At 35.5% G+C, this 15,139-nt stretch overlaps 1 protein-coding gene across 6 annotated transcripts in view; it reads left to right on the plus strand.

Moving 5' to 3' along the window:
- Positions 1-15,139, plus strand: part of FMN1 (formin 1) — a 188,004-nt gene that overhangs the window by 124,488 nt on the left and 48,377 nt on the right. For all 6 annotated transcript variants that reach the window (XM_061463381.1, XM_061463385.1, XM_061463384.1 and 3 more), the window contains 5 exons: positions 57-145; positions 6,064-6,193; positions 7,659-7,805; positions 11,296-11,355; positions 13,394-13,514. In XM_061463381.1, the coding sequence (XP_061319365.1) occupies positions 57-145; positions 6,064-6,193; positions 7,659-7,805; positions 11,296-11,355; positions 13,394-13,514 (547 nt within the window). The remainder of the gene's footprint in view (positions 1-56; positions 146-6,063; positions 6,194-7,658; positions 7,806-11,295; positions 11,356-13,393; positions 13,515-15,139) is intronic.

Below are 15,139 nucleotides of genomic sequence, written 5' to 3' on the forward strand. Positions count from 1 at the left end.
TATTCTATTCATTTGTTATAAATTAGTTATTAATAAATTTATATTAATTCACCTAGAGAGCACAAAAGGATGAACTGGAGAAAATCAAGCAATATTATCAGACTTCAAAAGAGGAGGAACTGAAGCTTCTGGATAAACCAGAACAGTAAGATTATCTTTCTGTAGTATTTAATTGTTATATAATATAGTTCTTGATGGTATGTTAAAAGGGATCTTGATAGACAATTTTGGGTAGCTAATTTTCAACTTCTTTGTGTAATTCAAGGCATGATGTAAACTTTGCCGTTATCACAACTTTTTTCATATATGACAAATTTTACTACAGCTTCGACCACCAAAACTGATAAATTATGTAGCCTTGAGTCAGAAAAATTCTGTTCCCATTCTCACATTTATAAAAGTCTTATCCTTCCCTTACAGCTTTTAGGGCTAAATTAACATGTCATAAAGCAGGGCCAGATTAATTTTGGTTGTTGATTATTTGAAACAGCTCCATGCACAGAGGGGTTTGGTGGATTCTGTGACAAAGACACATTGTACGCTTTGGTCATGCTAATTGAAGACCTACAAGGCTGATTCCACAGTTCATCTCCTGTAACTGTTCTGGGCACTGACAACTGTTAGGATGAAAAACTTCTTAAGTATTACCCCTTCCGTTGTAATAAACCTTAGCATAATGTGAAAATCACAAGAACCCATAAGCAGAATTGTAATCCTGAATTTTATTTTAGTGTATTAATTTGATATCAGATTTTGGCCTGCTGGTAGTGTTTGTCTTCTGCTACTTTGCTAAATTTCCGTTTGTACTTCCATAATTTTCTTCTAATCACAGTGCAGTTTCCTGCTCTGAGGCCTCTCTGTCATCTTGCTTCTTGCTCTTTTCAGTTGTTGCCTTTTATGCTGTCTTTGCTGTAAGAAGGGGTAGGGCGAGGAAGAACTGAAGTAGCAGAGATAGTATGTGACTGGTCGATGTCAGAAATATTGACTTTTCATACCTTTTTTTCCCCATTAAAATGTTAGTGGTGAAAAGCACATTCTTTCTCCTAATACAAATCAGCTAAATACTCATTTGTGACTGTCCACTGGGGAATAGGTTAATTTTGGAGAGGGGCCTATCATACTTGATTGAATGGCTATCATTCTTAAGTAAGATTTAGAGGACAAATAGCTGTAAAGTGTATATACTAGCTTGTTCTTGCATCCTGTATCCATGGCTTTCATTGCATTGTCTTGGGGCATGAGAATACATTGTGTGACTAGTTAGTGTTTTACAGAGCTTGAATCTTTGGCAGTCAGTTTGCTGTATGTCTCAATGAAACAAATATTAACGCATTTTTTTTGTTCTAGAGAATACAAATCTTGTAGAACTACAGATTTACAAAAGGTTGTCTGTTTTTATAAATTTCAGTGAGTAAATGTTAATCTTAAACACGAAGTTGGATTTACGCTATCATTGTTCCATAATTAAAAGTATTGTAAATATAGCAGTTATGCCTGATCATTCAGAGTCAAATACTACTGTCAAAGACAAAAGAATACTGGAAATACTAGCAATAGGCAGTCATGTAATGAATTCATTGACATGAATTCACTGAAGTCTAAAGGAAACATTTGCCATTTTTAAATGCTTGGATTACAAGACAAGTAGAAAGATTTATTGGTATCACTGATGCTGTCCTGCACATGTGATTTTGATTTGTTTCACTGGCATGTTAAATTTGCTATTGTTGGCACAAATAGTAATTATGACAGCAACATGACAATACCCCCCTAAATTATGCTTTATGATAATAGTTGTTAAAATGCTAATGTTCATTATCATGATAAACATTTATATGCACAATTGACCACAATTTGGGAGTTTGCTAGCAGGATACAGATGCTTTAGCTAGTTTCCAGGAAGACCCTTTTAGTTGTAATATAAACTCTTCGAAGTCCTCTCTGCTATTAAAGAAATACAAATGAAGGAAGTAGCAGCAAAATATGGTATTGAGCTTTCCTGGTTTGTATGTATTATACATATATGTTTGAATTCAGGAATTAGTGTGCTATTGATAATTGCTGTCCAAGTAGTGCCATTTGCTTTCTTTGAAGACTTCTTTCCTTTTACTTCTGTTTAAATTTTACTGGCTTACTTAGAAACTTGCAGAATTAGATATGCCTTTCCCCCCGGAAAAAAATTTACTAATTTTATATTCTTAAAATGTGCGTAAATGTGAACTGATAAATAGTTTGCCTCCAGAGAGTAAGCCTTCCTTGTCTATCTTCAGGAAGAATGTTCTGTTACACTAACAACATGGTAATATGCCTGGCTTGAAAGTACCCTTAAGTCCTTTACTACAGGATTCTGGTAGGATAGAAGAGTTCTTAAGTAAAGGCTTTTTTTTTTTTTTATTACAGTTTCTGCAGGAGAGGAGTAAAATGGACCTCACAATGATGAACAGCAAATTCTGTTTAATTTAGGCCATAAGAAGTGTAGCAGCAAGAAACCTCTCAAAAAGCTGTGTCACAGTCATGCTTACTTTAAGTCAAAATAATACTTTTCTCAGATTAAAATTGCAAAAAATGGCTGAAGTAAAATTGACGGTTTCTCTCCACCTGAACTGATGGTTTATCTTTGATAAACCACCAGTTTTTAGTCTTGGAAGGCAGATGCAGGGACTGTGAGAATGAAGACCTTACGCCCACTGTAGGAGAGGATCTGGTTCGAGACCATCTTAAGAACCTGAACGTGCACAAGTCCACGGGTCCTGATGAAATCCATCTGCGGGTCCTGAAGGAGCTGGCAAATGAATTTGCTAAGCCACTGTCCATCATATTTGAAAAAACATGACAGTCAGGTGAAGTTCCCAGTGACTGGAAAAAGGGAAATATAACCCCCATTTTCAAGAAGGGGAAAATTGATGACCTGGGGAATTACAGACTAGTCAGTCTCACCTCCGTGCCTGGCAAAATCTTGGAGCAGATTCTCCTGGAAGGCATGCTAAGGCACATGAAAAACAACAAGGTGCTTGGTGACAGCCAGCATGGCTTCAGTAAGGGGAAATCCTTTCTGACCAATTTGGTGGCCTTCTGTGATGGGGCTACGGAACTGATGGACAGGGGTAGAGTAGTTGATGTCATCTACCTGGACTTGTGCAAAGCATTCGACAGTGTCCCACATGACATCCTTGTCTCTAAATTGGAGAGACATCAATTTGATAGGTGGACCAGTGGGTGGATAAAGAACTGGCTGGATGGCCGCACACAAAGACCTGTGGTCAATGGCTCAATGTCCAGTTGGCAACCAGTAACGAGTGGTGTCTCTCAGGGATCGGTGTTGGGACCAGTTTAGTTCGGTGTCTTTGTTGGTGACATGGACAATGGGATTGAGTGCGCCTTCAGCAAGTTTGCCAATGACACCAACTGTGTGGTTCGGTTGATACCCTGGAGGGAAGGAATGCCATCCAGAGGGACCTTGACACACTTGTGAGGTGGGCTGATGCCAACCTCATGAGGTTTAACCATGGCATGTGCAAGGTCCTACACCTGGGTCAGAGCAATCCCAGGCACAGCTACAGGTTAGGCAGAGAAGAGATTCAGAGCAGCCCTGCAGAGAAGGACTTGGGGGTGTTGGTTGATGAGGAAATGAACATGAGCTGGCAGTGTGCGCTGGCAGCCTAGAAGGCCAACTGTATCCTGGGGTGCATCAAAAGGAGCGTGACCAGCAGGTCAAAGGAGGTGATCCTGCCCCTCTACTCTGCTCTTGTGAGACCTCACCTGGAGTATTGTGTGCAGTTCTGGTGTCCTCAACATAAAAAGGACATGGAACTGTTGGAACAAGTCCAGAGGAGGGCCAGGATGATCAGGGGACTGGAGCACCTCCTGTATGAAGACAGCCAGAGAAAAGTGGGGCCGTTCATCCTGGAGAAGAGAAGGCTGCATGGAGACCTCATAGCAGCCTTCCAGTATCTGAAGGGGGCCTATAAGGGTGCTGAGGAGGGACTCTTCATTAGGGACTGTAGTGACAGGACAAGGGGTAACAGTTAAAGCTTAAATAGGGGAAGTTTACATTGGGTAAAGGAGGAAGTTCTTTCCTGTTAGGGTGGTGAGGCACTGGAATGGGCTGCCCAGAGAAGTTGTGAATGTTCCATCCTTGGCGGTGTTCAGCGCCAGGCTGGACAAAGCCTTGGGTGGCATGGTTTAGTGTGAGGTGTCTCTGCCCATGGCAGGGGGTTGGAACCAAATGATCTTAAGTTCCTTTCCAACCCTAACTGTTCTATAATTGCATGATTCTATAACTACAGATTCATGCCATGATTTTGTGTTTCATAACTACATTCATAATCACTAAGATTCCTTTTTTGATGGATTTCAATTATAAGAGTTCTGTCTAGATATTTACACTGAATACTTTGAATTCCAAAATCTGGAGATACTTTCTTTTTATGCTGATGCTCTTTTAACTCTTGACACAATTATGTTGTATTCCAATGACCAGCATGTAGAAAATGCTTGCCTTTTCAAAGGAAGAGAAGAATGTGTGTCATTTGGCTTTTTTAATTTAAACTTTTAAAATGTATGTATATTAGAACTTCAGTGAAATAGTTTGGGTTTTTCTTTCTTTTGTTTCTCTCACACAAAGTGCAAAGTATCCTCTTTTTTTTTCTTTTTTTTTTTTTTCCTGGCAATACCATTCATTCCCAATAGGAAGCATTTTTATTAATACCAGCTTGGCATTTCTTTTTTTCCCCACTGCTAAAGTGTAAAAGCCAAGCTGGGCCTCCCCAGTCCTTCTCTCACAATAGATTTTTACATCAGGGAAGAAAGAAAAAGAAGGGAAAAAATATATATGTTCCAATTATAATGTCGTATTTCACACCAGCCGCAAGTGGATTTTGCTGTTAATTTAGACAGCCATTATGTATTCAACAAAGCATTGCATGCAGGAGAAATTTATAAAGCAGATTTGAAGGTGGTGATATTATCTATTATGAAAAAGAAATAATTTGGGGAAATCAGATGTATTGGTTTAAATAATTAAAATAAATTCATTAAAAATGCAAGATAATAATGGTTTCCATAATTTCCCATGATGTAGAAAGATCTTTATGGCATTGTGTTAAGGGGTATCTAGGGATATCTATAGACATGAGATTAGAAGAATGTTCTAAAGTGATACTGGAACAAAAGGCAACTTGTTTCTGGATTTCAAGAAAGCATGTGTATCTCTGAAATCTTGACTCAAAACCCACAAAGCAAATCATGCAACCTCTTTTATTATAAGAAATGCTAAAGTTTCTTTTATTATTTATTTTAAACTGAAGAAAAGTGCGGAATTACTCATGCCTTTGGGATGCTTTCATTTTGTCATAGCCGAACTACAGTTGTTGAATATGCTTCTGTCTATATTTACCAAAGAGTTAAAGGAAGAAGGCTGGAGCAGACTCACAAGGAAAGTGCATATATGAGGACAGATAAAGAACAAATAAAGAGTTAGTAACTATGCTGAACAGTGACTGAAAAGAGATATAATCTGCAAGTATTTTAGAGCTAAATATACGGCTAGGTGCATTACCATAAAACATGCTGCTATATAATTGGAAGTGTGGTGCAAATTAGTAAAAGAAAATTGAGGCTGAGCATCAGAAGAAATTTCTTGGCAGACATTTTATATTATGAAATAACATTGTAGGAATATATTGAGTTCCGTATTGCTGGGCAAATTTTTAGGAGAAACAAAAACACGTGAGTGAAACATTAAATAGTGTTTCTCTAGTTCTTTCCTTTTCCTTTTTTTTTTCTTTTCTTTTTAACCTATGATCTAGGTTTATGTTTCTTCTACTTATTATTCAGGGTTAATGTATTCGTGTGATAATGATTAATATCTTGCCTTTTTCTTGATATTAATAGGATTTCTTAACACATCGAGCATAAGGAATGTAAGAATCATAAATTCTGTCACATTTGATTTGAAGTAGGGAAACTTGCATGTATATTTCATTATACTGCAGCTTTGATCCATTATTGTACCCCACAGAAAAGAAATATAAAGATTCATTTATACTTTTGTTTTTCCTACAGATTTTTATATGAGTTATCTCAGATCCCCAACTTCACAGAACGGGCCCAGTGTATTATCTTCCAGTCAGTTTTTTCTGAAGGGATTACATCAGTGCACCGGAAAGTTGATATCATAACTCGTGTTTCCAAGGTAAGTCATAATGAAAGCTAAATAAAAACAGAAACATACTTCTTTTTTAACATAAATCATGAACCTTAAGGCTGATTATTGGCTACTTAGGAAAATAAAAATATATTAAATTTCTTAGCTGCTTATAAGAACAAAAGGAAGAGGAAAGAAGGAAGATGAGTTCTGTGTGATACCCTATGATCTATGTAGGAAAACTGATTTTTATTCCAGTGGAAGATTTTTATTACTTTGCACTTTAAGTGGAGTAATAGATAATCTCCATTAAATAGAAATTAAATATAAGACTAGATTAGTACAGGGCCTTGTAAGCTTACTTTATTTTTCACATCACTGTTGATGCCATCCACAATAGATGTCTATCACATTCATAAGCTTATTACATTGCCCTGGTATCTGTACATTTCTGTTATCCCTAATATAGTGGATTTTTTTAGTAACTGACAAAGCTGTACCTAAGATTTCTATAGTATGAATGATTAAAGATTTTTAAATTCTAACCAATAAACCATGAAAAGTAGAATGAGTTAGGAGTTCAAAGAGGACTTAAATAGTGACCTAAAGTATAGCATCCTGACTTTTTTTTTTTTCCCTCCAAATTTGGAGCTAGCTTTTGCTGTTTGCCTTCACAAAGTGCCTGTGTTCTGCCTCTTTGGATTCCTTTGCATATTCTAGTGAAAATAGTTAATTAGTGTTTTCTTTAAAAAGGAGACATAAATAAGGATTCAGTTTTGTATGAGGTAGGGGAAGTGGAATTGCTCTCAGTTTCCTTGTGAGGAGCTCACACTACAACTGATTTATCCAGTGTGTAGTATAAGGTGTATTCTAAGGCTGCATATTTAAGAATTAGGCCAGTGGCCTCAGGTTCTCAATTGACAAGATAGATGTCTTTATATGTAAAGTAAAATAATTTATTAGTTCTCCACTGTGTTTCTTTTCCATTTTGAGGTGCAATAATTTAGTCCTCACCCTGGTATGTCTGCATGGATCCAGACATGTGAATTTCCAGAGCACCAGGACCAATGGGAAGCAGACTGACTATGACAGTCTGAGTCTAACCTAGTGGCAGCAAAAATAGCACATCTCCATTTGACTGTGCATCATGCAAACTCATAGAATCATAGAATAGTGATAAACCACCTCATCAGTAAGATTTTTAAAGGCTACTAAGAATGCTTAGTAATCTTCAATTAATGTGTTTTTGTCATCTGCATAGTGTGTGATACCATATAATTTGCTTCATATGGATTAAGTTAAAGATAGTGTCTTAGGCAGGTACAGTCTAATAAATGTTCCTCTTAAATGTTCGACTGTTGTTCCTGTTTTAGCTTCCTTTCCCTAGTGGAATAAAAACACACAAGAAACAAAACTTCTAGCAAAAATAAAGTAAAAAAAAAAGCTTTTTTGTTATATTAGCAATTGGAATTTTTGTGCCAATAGCAGTTACCGACTAGTATCCTTTTTCCAGGCTTTGCTGAACATGACAAGCGTAAAGGAAATTTTAGGTTTGATTCTGGCTTTTGGAAATTATATGAATGGTGGGAATAGGACCCGAGGTCAAGCAGATGGATTTGGATTGGAAATACTCCCCAAACTAAAGGATGTCAAAAGCAGGGTAAGTGCTAATTTTCAATTAACAATATTTTTTTCTCAGGTGATATTCTTGGTCCTTCATCTGTCAAAAGTTAGTATTTTCTTATTTTTTACCATTCTCGCTTGAAGGAACAAGGCACTTTGTACCATTTTCTTGATTTTTTTTTCACCCAACTTTTCACTTTCTTTTTCACATGTGCGTATTTCCATAATCTCCAATTTCTCCTATTCAGTACTACTAAGTCTTCTGGGAGGGCTCTCTCTTACTAGTAGGGATGTAATTACAGTAGGATATAGAGAAGCACAGACTGCTGAAGTCTTCTCCAGTAAATGTGCCCATTCTTTTTTCTTGCTCTTAATGTAGCTCTAGGTGAGTAAAAATATTTTTAAAATCAGGTTTAAAAGCAAAGTATCAGTGAAGGTTCAGTGTAACATGTACACTATGGAATTATACTTAAGGCGTATAAATTTATAATATACAGGATTCTGATCCTCTTCAAAGAGGCACGTCAGACCCAGCAAGATATTTTCAGTCTTTTATTTTTAATTAGCAGTTAAATGGATGTAGGGCATGAAATCTGAATGGCATGCACGAGAAAAATGCTCATAGATGGCAATAAATTTATTTTGTCAAAAATTGAGAGCTAGCACTCATGATTAGTCATGCTAGGATCAGAGTTAGTCTCAAACAAACTTTGGAAACCTTTTGAGAGGAGATTGCTTTGTTCCTTATTTCAGTAGGGCAGAGGAGGAGGTGTTAAATAATGTAGGCAATGGAAACACTGCTTAAAGTCATTCTTTGTCAGAGCATACATAGACACTACATGAATACATGAAGCAGCAATGAAGTGCTCTCTTGAATTACAGGAAATGTAGATTTTAAGCTTTTGTTCCCAGTTATGTTTCATGTATGGAAGAATGTATTCGTGTGACAGCCAATGTCCAGAAATTAGGGAATCTAGGGAGTTTTTTATTTTATTTGTGAATGCAAGCATTAATAATGTGTAAAAACACATTTAATGAATTGTTCAGTTAGCAACTGTATTAATGAAAGTTCTGTAAGTCCTTTGTCTCCTAAAGACATGAGGTGCTGGAGCATGTTCAAAGAGCAATCAAGCTAGTGAAGGGTCTAGACAAAACGTTTTACAAGAAGCAGCTGGGGGAACTGGGGTTGTTTGTCTTGGAGAAAAGGAGGCTCAGGGGAGGCCTTAGCATTCACTCTGTAACTACCTGAACATAAGCTGAAGTGAGAGGGCTGTCAAACTCTTTTTCCCAAGTAGCAAGTGATAGCACAAGAGGTTTAGATTGGATATTAGGAAGAAAAATCTTTACTGAAAGGATTGTCAAGCATTTTAACAGGCTGCCCAGGGAAGTGGTTGAGTCACCATCCCTGGAGGTATTTGAAAGAGGTGGCACTTAGGGACATGATTTAGTGGTGTATTGGCAACGTTAGTTTAACTGTTAGGACTTGATAATCTTAAGGGTCTTTTCCATCCTAAATGATTTTATGATTCTATGTTTCTAATTCTCATTCAGACCACTTTTCTTCCAGTCCTACTCCATGGACAAGACTTGGTACAATCTGCAGCTAAACTAGAACCAGGCCAAGTTTCCTTGTACTCAGGTATTCATTGGTTGGCCAGCTGCCATAAAGAAAAATGTATAACTACTGAGCTTGGCCTGGTTTTTCTCAGTAGAAGTGCTAATTTTAGTCTTGCTCTTGTATCTAACCATAAACTTGTAAGAATTTAATTGTCTCTGTGACTTTCCAATTTGGCTGAATTTAGCCAGTGTGTTCCAAAATTATTAATTATGAAAAGGAGTGACAGATATACAATATAATTGCATAAGACGTGTTCCTTAGCAAAACAAGCTATAAAAATACAGTATTTATAATTCCCTGGTAGCCAAAATAAATATAGTTTTCATTTAGACTAGTCTCCAAAATGCATAAAAGCTTGAAGGGACCAACTGCTACAGGCAGACATGAAACCTCAAAATTAATTGGTAGACCGTATTGCAAGGAAGAAGAATGCAGGGTCTTGTGTAATTGAACACTAAAGTATCCTTCCTGTGTTCCGTTATTCCTTTTTTTGGGAACTGCCAGAAAGAGTATTGCATCTAGGTAAGCTGAATTCCAGGAGCCAAGGTAAAGTGTCAATATTAAATATCTCTTACTATAAAAGTCATTTGTTGTAACGTGAGCCTAGAAAGTTAGTTTATATAGATAGTTAAAATGTGTAGCTCACCACTTCAGAATCTCTGCATTTCATCTTGCACAAATATACTTTAAACCAAAGCAATAGGTTTGACAGTTTAGCAACAGATGTATTTCACTCTAAAGGGCAATTAATGTTCATAGAATCATAGAATAGTTAGAATTGGAAAGGACCTTAAGATCATCTAGTTCCACCCCCACTGCTATAGGCAGGGATGCCTCACCCTAGACCATGTCACCCAAGGTTCTGTCCAGCGTGGCCTTGAACACTGCTAGGGATGGAGCATTTACCACTTCATGATTCACCTCAGTTCCTTTTTGTTGCATGACCTGCATCAATGTCTTCCAAAACTGTTATACAAGCAGAGTGACTTTGTCTGTATGACAGTGATGACTTGCTTAGTTAAGAATATTGCTGTTGTATGACACTAATAAAATATAATGTGCTGCAGACTCTAACATAGGCGAGGCAGATGTGTACAGGAAGTCAGACACTGTTCACATACAAATGTTTGTCCTGATATCTTCTAATATACAATATGAAAATACATCCAAAAAAACCTTCAAGGACATTCCAGATATAATTCCCTATGCTATGATTCTTTTACATTGCTGAACACTACCCTGTAACATGTAAGTCACAGTTTTACACATTTCCTTTAGTTCATCTGGCCTATGCTCACCCAACAACATAACAAAATAAAATGATGTTGTGTACAGTTGTTTTATATGCAAGACCATGGAAATTATGATTCCACAAAGTATTAAAATCCATATTTAGAAGGCAGAAGGGCATGAAATATACTTGTTAGGTACTTGATGTCTGGTTTTGTATTTGGAGTAAAATATGAAAAGTATTTATGCCTCTTTCAGATCCTCATTGTAGATGAATTGAGACTAGAGAAATCAAGAAATTCAGTTCACCTGGATATATCTGAGGTGGCTGTAATATTTAGTTAATATTATATTAAAGAATAATGTTATTAGTTAATATTTTTAATCAAGTTAATATTATTATTCAGTAATGTATTATTTAAAAAATATATGGGGACAGCTTCTCCCAGTGGGTGTTTTCTTAGAACCAAAAGAAGCTGGAGGTCCTATGCTCATACAGTCGTTATGAAAGATTGATTTTTTTGGTCAATAATGCTAGGGCTGATGATGTTGTAAGTCCTATTTGTCATGGCAATATAAAATAATAATAGTAAATATTTATTTACAAATTGAGAAATTTTCATTCATTTGAGCAGTGTTAATAACATACATTTTTAATAATACATTTACTTTTTCCTAGGATAATGGTATTAATCTTGTGGATTATGTTGTCATATATTACCTACGCCACTGTGATAAGGTAAGAGATTTGCTTACTGTATCAGTCTCTCCAAAATTAGATTTCTTTAAGATATTGTAAAAGGGTTTACATTAGCTTTTTAAAAATCTGTACATAGCAGCACTGACAGAAAAATAAAATCCATTTCTTTTGCTTTCATATAATGGATGTGGACCTCAGTAGGTCTGAAATTTGCTACAGGTTTTATGATAAGGCTTTGGAAAATGTTACAGTAATGGTTGAACTGGCAGTTGACTGTGACTGCAGCAGACTGGGCAGGTGATCACTCCAGTCCTGTCTTCTTACATCCTGGTTACTCTAAAGTTGTAAATCTTGTTCTGATGTGGTAATAATGGAAGACAGAAGCATGATTTCTCTTCTCATGACAGAACACTTGGACAGGTTGGTATTCTAAGATAGATGAGTCAGCTCATGGGGATGAAGTTAGGGATTGAAAATATAGGAAGAGGTGTGGCTCCTGCTTTGAGTGTGTTATATTTATGAGGCTTTTTAATAGCTATCAGCAGCAGCCAAAGTATTTAAGTGGAAAATCTGAGCTATTGTCACTATTAATTTAAGTATGTAATTGCTTATTTTTGAACCGTTATCTAATCTTTGAATCTAAGACTAGTGTAATTTTTAACAGCCCTAGGTCTAGTCGAATGCAAATAATTTTTTTTTCCTTTTTTGTTGTTGTTGTTTTCCTTTTTTTTTTTTTTGGTGAAGACTGCCCATGGCAGGGGGATGGACTAGGTGGTCTTTAAAGGTCCCATTCCAACCCAAACCATTCTGTGATTCTATAATTTTTAATGCTGATGGGTCTGTACGTCAGAAGCCTGTGGAAGAGCTCCTTTGGCTGAGGTGTAGAAGAGATAAAAAATTGCAAGCTAGCATATATGTAGATCTGTACTTGTTTTCTTTCTCTTTTTTTTCTTTTTTCTTTTTTTTTTTTTTTTTTGGAGCAGGGAAATAAAGTGTCATTACTTTAACTGAAGTAACTGCCTCATAAAAAGCCTCATAACAAAAGCAGCTTTGTCTAACATTTAATGCTCTAAGTTTTTAGGGTATCGACATATGTATGCTGAAACTAATGTCTCTAATTCATTTATTTTAATATTTTTGCAAACTTTGTACTACAATGTAGTTTTACTTCAGGGAATTTTTTTAAAGCATTTTCCTTGGGAGGAAATGGAAACTGTGTAAATGTCATCAGTTCTACTATTTTTCCCCAAAAAGTCTATATCTTTATAATAATAAAATTATTTTATGCCATGTTCACAAAACAATTAGTTTTCCAACCTATGACAATTTGTCTATTACATTTATCGCATGAAATCCATGCACAGGAGTATTTAAACTCACTAGTATACGTTTATACCCAGCAATGTTACATTAATATCATCGATGTACTTAATTTCCACCGGAGATATTGCTTTGAACCTTGTAAGGTTTTTTATTTTGTTCTATTTTACTCCTGATTTGTTTTTCTTACTGTGCTAAAAATAAGGTATATGTACTTATGAATTCCATACAGACATTAAACCATGGAATTTATTTAGCTGCATAAACCTTCAACTGTATATTTTTAAATGTATAAAATACTCCAGGCAATATATGAATATTGTTTTCCATATATGCTTATAAAGTGTGTGTGTATTTAATGAATCGTGAGAGAATAAAACCACAAACCTTTGGCATAAGATCACTTGTTGCATTAAAATAGGCATTCATGTTATCTGTTTTTAAGAAACTTCTAATCCTTTATCTAAACCTCGATTAACATACAATGAACAGAAATTCGTTGTTGTGAATTGCGAGCTCAATGTTGTTGCATAGTTTAAATTGAGTAAAGTTTGCTTTACAACATCAAAAAGTAATTTTCAACACTCAGAATGATCAGGATTTCATCTTGAATGTTGTTTTAGCATTAATTATTTTAAATATTTTATTTTGCAGTTTTGTGATAGGGTTTCATACATGATGTTTTAAAAAAATAATTTATTTCACTTCAAATGCATTCAATTTTTATAGTGGCATTTTTGTTTGTTTGTTTGTTTAGGAAGCAGGAACAGACAAGAGTATTTTTCCTTTACCAGAACCACAGGATTTTTTCCAGGCCTCCCAAGTTAAATTTGAAGACCTAATAAAAGACTTAAGGAAACTGAAGAGAGATCTAGAAGGTAACTGGGAACTTTCACATTTTTTCTGCTAACAACAAAGTGCCATTTAAAATGTGACCTTTACGAGGTTTTCTTATTGCTAATTAGGTTTATAGTGTTGATTCATTTAGAGTTTTTACACTGTGGCACAAATTACTCACATAAATTAGAAAAAAAAATCAAACTCACAACTTAATAAAAATGTAAGTAAAGGTACTGAATAGTAATTTTCCCTTTTGCAGTCAAAAGGCCCCTAAAGAAATCTTTCTGAAATTTTCTTTAGTTATATGTGAATTTTCCTCTGGCGTCTCTAGAACTGTGTGTTTAACTGTAGATATCTGTTAGTTCCATAATATAAATACTTTCTTCAGTACTCGTATAACAACAACTTAACAGCTACAAAAAAGAGTTGAATACTATTAATGTAGAAATAAAGCACAGCTTGCCAAGGGACAGCAAAGGGAAATAGAAAGCTCCAGTTCAAAATATTTTCACCCTGAGACATAAAATAAACATTTTAAAATGTTTATTATAAAGAGGGGCTCAGAAACCCAACTCATCTATCAGTCAAGGTACTGAGTAGAAATAAAGTAGGAAGGGTTGCTCTCTAAGTATTCCAAGCAGTTTCATTTTTATTTTGTGCTTCATGTAACTTTCTAAAATCCAGCAAATGATGACTGACTATTTTGTGCCTGTCTTTATTGTTAAGGAAAAGCTGCTACTTATACTGAAGCAGTTTTGTGTGGAAAATGGAGTTTAGTGAGAGAATCTGCATGAAAGCCTGTAAAAACTTCTCCATTTATGTTTAAATCTCTGCATCAAAATGAAGAGTACTTTTAGAATCAGAGTTTAACAAGATTATTTTTAATTCTTTTCAATACAAGGCAGTGAAAACCATTACAAAATAATTTATCCTTACAGTTAGAAATTACTGGATTAGGTCACTGCCATCTTTAGGATAATTTCAGAGGTTAACAGTGGTAGGAAAGTATCAGTTGTTGTTTGTTCGACCCAGGCATAAGTAAGTGCTCTATCTCCTCTCATCACCAGGCCCTGTAAACCTCTTGGCCTGCCCTCTTTTGGGCTAGTTTGTGCAGAAACATGATCTGTGTTTGATCTTGCACTTTTTCAGAATGTAGTTTTGCTGTCATGCATCTTAGTCTTGCAAGATTACACTGAGGCTGTGACATTCACATCATATTTGTTCTACACTGCAAAGACACAGACAGCAAGTAGGAAAAGCTAAATACATTTTCTCATAAAATAAAAACTGCATCTTTCTTGCAAACACTGATTTCTAATTCCTAAACCAAATTTTCTTAGATATTTATAGAAAATCTAGAAAAGTTATGTTAATGTTGTTTTCATAATTCTTCTTTGTAAAGATGTATTTGAAACCCAGCCAAACGAATTAACACGTAAACTTAATGACAGCAAAGATTTGAAACAAAAAAGGTTGTGGAAATATTTTCAGAGGTTGGTATTTTATCACTCAGAAATATGCAGCTGAATTCTAACAAGCATTCCTGTGATTAGTTTCTCTTGTATTTAAGCAAAGAAACAATCAGTCATATAAAAATGTTCAATCTCTTTCAAACATTGCCTTTCAAATTTTTTTCTTCAGATGATGCTGCAGTTTATTTTTT

The sequence above is a fragment of the Pezoporus flaviventris genome, unplaced genomic scaffold (assembly GCF_033815535.1).
Source record: "Pezoporus flaviventris isolate CSIRO_AGI_PZ_B2104156 unplaced genomic scaffold, CSIRO_AGI_Pfla_v1 ptg000036l, whole genome shotgun sequence".
NCBI classification, from domain to species: domain Eukaryota; kingdom Metazoa; phylum Chordata; class Aves; order Psittaciformes; family Psittacidae; genus Pezoporus; species Pezoporus flaviventris.